General features: G+C 41.0%; 1 protein-coding gene across 1 annotated transcript in view; it reads left to right on the top strand.

Moving 5' to 3' along the window:
* Window positions 1–633, top strand: part of LOC113017268 (equilibrative nucleoside transporter 2-like) — a 12,897-nt gene extending 12,264 nt beyond the window's left edge. The window contains exon 13 of the mRNA XM_026160445.1: window positions 233–633. Within this exon, the coding sequence (XP_026016230.1) occupies window positions 233–344 (112 nt within the window). The 3' untranslated portion in view covers window positions 345–633. The remainder of the gene's footprint in view (window positions 1–232) is intronic.
* The last annotated feature ends 6,131 nt before the right edge of the window (window positions 634–6,764 follow it).

Raw genomic sequence — 6,764 nt, 5'->3', positions numbered from 1 at the left:
ACAACAAGGAAAAAATGAGATACGAGTACAAATTTTAAGGTGAAATCACAGAAATATGATTGGACCTCGTTATGCACACTTGAATTGGTAAGCGTTCTTGAGCTGTACCTGGATCACATGACCAAAGGGCACAGCAAGCTGAATGTCCACTAATGAATGTAGTGAAGCCACTGTGTGCTTTTTCAATGTTGTTGTGGTTCCTGTGGATTAAATACGTGATGTCTGCCTTCAGGTTGGTGGAGCCTAAAGACGCAGAGACTGCAGGAGCCCTCATGACCTTCTTCTTGGCTCTGGGTCTGTCCATAGGAGCCGCCCTGTCCTTCCCCCTGCGGAAGTTGATCTAGTTAAACACACACGAAGAGGAAAACGAATGCCCCCGTCTGGCCGACCTTTCTGTTTTTTCTTTTTCTTTTTTCTTCCTGTTTCCTGCTTGCCTGGAAATGTGCCCCACAGTGAGACTGGAACAATCATGGCTGAAGAACTGCTACTGTTTGGGAATTGTTAGCTTCACTTCGAAAAGAGAAAGGGAAATGCTTCATGTTACTGAAAAGAACTGCTGCTCATGTTACCTGCTGCTAATCTGAGAAACAGGTTAGAAACATTTCCTCCGTGGGAAGTCTTTTTTTTTTTTTTTTTTTTTTTTTTTCTGATCACTGTTGTGCATTTCTACATTTTGAGGTTTATTTATGTTTGAAAGAAAACAAAACAAAAAAAAAAACAGTCAAAGTTATTTCTGGGCATTACCCTGTGCCAATAACTTGTAGATAAAGGGAGACTGAGATTAATTTTTACGGCGGTCAGAAAGACTTTTGTATGATATACTGTAGGTCATTTTTTTTCCACAGCTGAGACTGTGATATTTTCCTTTGTATTGAGGACTTGGCTGATGAGTTTTTTTTTGTTTCCTTCCGTTATTTCTGTAGTTTCTCTTCTTCAGGCCAGCAACTCCATAGTTTGAGCTGATGCTGCCATCTGCTGGTCAAAAGTTTGAACTGACTTTTTTTTTTCCTGCTTACAAACCTGAAAAGTTCTAAACATAGGAAATACTTATCTGTATTGCAATCAGGATGTAAAATGCTACTGAATGGCAGGGAGGTGGTTTGTTTGTTTGTTTGTTTGTTTTTTCAGGTAAATGAATTTTCTGTAGCTGTAACATAGGAATCAGATGTGATTGTTAGGGAAATGACGAGAAACTTACTCTTAATGCTGATTCGTCATTTTATTGGTTACTTTTTACCAATTTGAACGGTCAGATATTGGCCTTTGTAGACGATTGTGCCATGCTCCGCTTGCACACTGATTTTATAGTACTGCTCTTTGCTCAAATGTATCGAAGTGAAAAAAAAAAAAATTAACATTAATGTTACACTTGGGTTACGTGCACTGAAGTGCTCGACAAGTCTCTGTTTTTGTTATCTTTCTGTAATTGAAGACTATAGAACAATGATGTGTTGAAATGTGTGTCGTTTCAAAGTGAGCGAAGGGCCGAGAGCTCAAGCTGGGAGAAATATTCACGGTTTTTATTTTTTTTATTTTTGTTTTTTTAATTGATTTATGCTGGATTTACATCCGACGGGAAATGAACCAACACAGGCCGTGTCGTCATCTTTAAATAGGAACCTAAAATAAGGCAACGTTGCGCCAATGCCACTTCAGCAGGTGTGCGTTGTGTTGCAGTGGAAAGCAAAGAGTGGCAATCAAGAACAAGAATGTCTTTACTGTTTTCTATAAACAATCTAAACTGACTTGAAGTGAAGGCGTGCGTATTTCTCTGCTATTCTAAAATATTCATGTCTGCTCTGCAATACATTTGGTTTTGTGTTCTACATCCTTCTCTCTGACACATTGGTACATGATGTGCTCAATAGGAACAGATTTTTACTGAATTACATGAGGGAAGGGACTTCATGCCCCTGTGTGTGTGTGTGTGTGTGTGAATAAACTTATTTGACAGGTTGTGCGTTTGGTGTAGATTGTTCATTTGTATGTACAGTTACAGTCAGCAGGATCTTTTTCTACATCCAAAATAACAGGTAAGGGATTTGCTACAGTGTGTGTACATGTAAATGTAGTAAAAGAAAAGTAAGTCTACCACACAAGGTCCCTATTTGTCTGTTGTAACAATGCTTCGTGGTAATAAATCTTGATAAATCTTACACTTTTAAAGTCTATTTATTTCCCCTTGAAGTCTGGAAGAAGACACATTAGCTATTTAACCATTTATACATGTAAGAAACATGGACCTCAGTAGTGTGACCGTGAAGGCAACTTTGAGCCTGTGTTTGAGCAACTGAATCAAAAGTAGCCAATTTTTTTTTTAACTGAAAAATAAACATTACAGCAGAAGAGCTTTAAAAAGGAAGAAGCAGGGGAAATAAAGGTTGTCTGTAAACAATGACATCCAGCTTATTCAGGAAGTCTTTCCATATTAGTTACATGTGCCATGAAAGCACATCTGTCTGTGCTCTGTTAAACCCTCTCTGACTCTATTTGGATTTGGAGTCTACTGGGGGAGGACTCAAGACCAGTCCTCTGGTTAAACATCACACATGGCAGAAAAAGGAGGAACGTTTTGTAGTAAATGATAAAAATTAACCCAAGTGAGGCATGAAGTTTACAATCCAAACAAAAGGAGGAACATCGTGGAAAAATAAATACAAACAAGGCATCCATCTGCAAAGTTTGAACCCATATTTTATTTACAACAATGTGGAAAATATTTAATGTTTAAACTGAGAAAAATTTCCCATTTTAAGCGAAATATAAGCTCACTTTGAGTTTGAGGTATTAGTACTTCAAAACAAATGAATTTGGAGACAGTGGCAACAAAAGGCTGGTAAGTGTTTTGTCTGTTCAAAAATTTCTTTGGGAACATGTAAGTAACATGATTGCTTCTCTTAAACGGTTAAAAAAAAAAAAAAGTCCAAAGCTTCTCAGAAGTAAAGATGGCAGGGACGTTCACCAAAATGTGTACAAATTGTGGAATAATTTTAGAATAAAATTCCTCAGTCTAAAATTTTAAAGACTGAATATCGTCTACAGAACATAATATCAAAAGGAACAAGGTCAAAAACCAATATTGGATGTCTGCTCTTCTGGCCCACAGACAACAATTCATTAAAAACAGGCCTGACTCCATCAGGGAAATCTCTGCGTGGGCTCAGGGCTTCAGTGTTCAGTGATTCCACCCACAAATGCAGGTTAAAGCTCTGTCATGCAAAGGAGTCATGTGTAAAAATGATCCAGAAACACCACCATCTTCTCTCACCGAGGCAAAAAGCCCAGCAGCTGGTCTTCAACATGTTTCCAGACATGCAGAATAAAAAAGGGATGCTACACAGCGGTAAGCTAACCAAACGATTGAGATAATATTGCTGCCATTAAATTCAAAAGGAGGCATTCTTCTTCTTAAAATGCTTCATTTTCTCAGATCACAATGCTAACATGTCCAATGCGGTTTCTGTTATAATAATAAAATAAGGGTTTGTGAGATTTGAAAAAAAGTCATCTTTTTATTTACATTTTAGCATCTCAAGTCTTTCAGATTGAGGATTAAAGTAGAGCAGGGGCCTGTTCTTCGTACCTCGCTAAGTAAGTTAGCTGGATTTGATTGTTGACGATTTCGCCTGATCTTGGATCGTTCGGTTCCCCGAAGCTCATCCGGGACTTGCTGTCATAGCAACAGAGCCGTAAGCGTAAACCTGCTCGGGAGCAGGTTTACTTTATGTAAACAGGATTAGATCGCGGCCACGCAGGTATGTCCGCTTCATTCATACGAAAGCAACAGCGATATTCCACCACTGTTTCACCATAAATAAATAACATCAATGTAACTAAAGATAATGCAGCACCTGATCCTTTTATTGATGTCACACAGATACATACAGGTCATTTCCTAAAAAAGGGAAATGAACTATTAACATTCTATTACATGTATGTGATTATTACAGATGTAATTCATATTTTAGAGTAGTAATTGCAAATCACTTCGTGTAATCAAGATGAGAGACCACGGCTATAAAAGCGAAGGTGGATTTGGGAAGTCTGTCGCAGCCATGTCCTGTCCGTATACGCGAGCCACCCATTGCGGAAGGTGCAAGATTGATAAGGAGAGTCCTCAGAATTCAGCGTATATTGCGGGACAGACAGGATCCTTTAGCTCAGCGCGACAGTGTGCTCATTGAGAGATATCGATATTCCCGTGAGGGTATTATTCACTTAACCAACTTGTTGACGAGGGGGTGCAGGACCACCACCTGTCTTTTTTTTCCTCTGCCCTTTTCTTGGTTGCTGTTATGAACAAACAAACAGATTATTTCAGGGTCTCTTTCCAAGAGACGAAAAGCAATATAAGTGATAAATATTACCATTCTGTAGAATATTCTTATATTTCACTTTTACTTGTTCCCATGTTCTAGTGGGTCCTGTTGTGGCTCTAATGTGAAAGGGGATATAATATAACAATATAATATAATGTAATACAATATTGGATAATATAGTGTAATATAATAAATCTATGAATAAATAATAGTTGGTGTGGTTGAAGTCGCCAGCAACAATAAAAGGCCCGCAACACTGCCTTTAGGTCAGGAGATGCACACGCCTACAGTACAGCCAGGGCTAATCTAAAGAAGGGCATCAAAAAAGCCAAACACCATTACAAAAAGAAGGTAGAAGAACACTTCTCCAACTCCAACCCCCGACGCATGTGGCAAGGACTCCAGACCATCACAGACTACAGGACCACCAAACCCTCCCCCGCATCCTCTGATGTCTCCTTCCTCAACGAGCTCAACAACTTTTATGCTCGTTTTGAGCGAGGGAACCCCACAACCACAACCAAAGCAGACATGACGCCAGACCACCAACCTATGACTCTCTCCCCCACCGATGTAGGAGCGGTGCTGAGCAGGATCAATGTCCACAAGGCTGCAGGCCCTGATGGCATCCCCGGGCGTGTTCTCAGAGCGTGTTCTGGGGAGCTTGCAGGAGTGCTCACAGACATATTCAATCTGTCCTTGGCCCACGCTGTGGTACCGGCCTGCTTCAAATCCACCTCCATCGTCCCGATACCCAAAAACTCCAACCCATCTTGCCTCAATGATTACCGCCCAGTCGCACTCACCCCCATCATCACTAAGTGCTTAGAGCAGCTGGTCCTAGCACACTTCAAATCCTGTCTCCCCCCCACCCTGGACCCCCACCAATTCGCATACCGCCGGAACAGGAGCACAGAGGATGCAGTCTCCATCGCAATGCACTCTGTCCTCTCACACCTGGACAACAACAACACCTACGCCAGAATGCTGTTTATAGACTTCAGTTCAGCATTCAATACAATCCACCCCTCACAACTCATCAGGAAACTGACAGACCTGGGTATCAGTTCCCTCATCTGCAAATGGTTACTGGACTTCCTGACCAACCGCCCCCAACATGTCCGGCTGCATAACCGCTGCTCATCTACCATCACAATGAACACCGGTGTACCACAAGGCTGTGTGATGAGCCCTTTCCTCTACTCCCTCTTCACCCACGACTGCAGACCTGCTGATGGTTCCAACACCATCATTAAGTTTGCAGATGACACCACGGTGATTGGCCTCATCAGTGACATTGCTAATATATATTGTAATATATCTATATCACTAAAGCACTTCTGGATGGATGCAAACTGCATTTCGTTGCCCTGTACCTGTGCATGTGCAATGACAATAAAGTTGAATTCTATTCTATTCTATTCTAAAGTGAATGAATAGTGGTATTGTCATGCGCTTTGGGTGCCTTGAAAAGCGCTATATAAACCCACTCCATTATTATTGTTATTATTAAATTACTTACGAGTTTAATTTGTCAGCAACTTTCTGCCAGCCCTCTCTCCTTGCTTTTGCAGCCTTTGCAGTGTTCCCTTGCGTTTTAATTAAACTCTGAAACTCCTGAAATCCCTCAATCAAGAGTTCTTGCTCTGCTGCCGGAAAATACCGAGCGCGCCCCTTCGACATTTTCGCCGACCAATCAGCGGGTTGCCGATCAATGTTTCTACTATCGATGCGTAGCCCCTTTTACGACACCCAGTGATGTCACATTACTGCGTCCAGCTGTACTAATCGTCAACAACAGGTGTGTTCGGGGAACCGGATTAGCGAGCTCACGGTTAGCGCGATGGTTTGGTCTTGGATGTGTCATTTGATCTTGGATGTAGTGAGCGACGTACGAAGAACGGGCCCCAGGTCAGATTATATCTGTGGGCCTCGGTGGTATAGTTTAACATGTGGCTTTAAAAGAATGCCTTACTCAGCTGAAATAGTTGAAACAAACAAACCAGTTCTTTGTTTCATGGATAACGTTCAGATTGAGCTGACTTTAACGGCTGAAATAAAATAAAGGCATATTTATATTTCTGTAAAGGTTTTATAGTCCAGGACGAGCAACAATTCAACTTTCAGATAAAGAAGTGGCATACCAGACAAACTTGGGTTCCTCATACTTGAGAGAAGCCTTTACTTGCAGAAAAATGAGCTCATTGTTCTTTAAAAATAAACAGAATCTGTGTTAGAAGAACCAGTTTAGCAGGAGACATTATCAGATCAGTTTAAAAGTTAGCCTTAGCCTGGCTAAGCCAACGAGATAGACTATCGCTGTAACTTTGAATTCACCGATATATTAAATTTGAGGATCTCTCCCTTGTTGTGGTGTTTGTGTCCCTTTGAGAGTTTAATGGGCTCTCTCGTGAGCTGGTTAGACTTCAAGAACCACACAGAGCC

Source organism: Astatotilapia calliptera, chromosome 3 (genome assembly GCF_900246225.1).
Source record: "Astatotilapia calliptera chromosome 3, fAstCal1.2, whole genome shotgun sequence".
NCBI lineage: Eukaryota > Metazoa > Chordata > Actinopteri > Cichliformes > Cichlidae > Astatotilapia > Astatotilapia calliptera.
The sequence above is the reverse complement of the archived record's forward strand: the minus strand, read 5'-3'. Positions and strand labels throughout refer to the sequence as shown.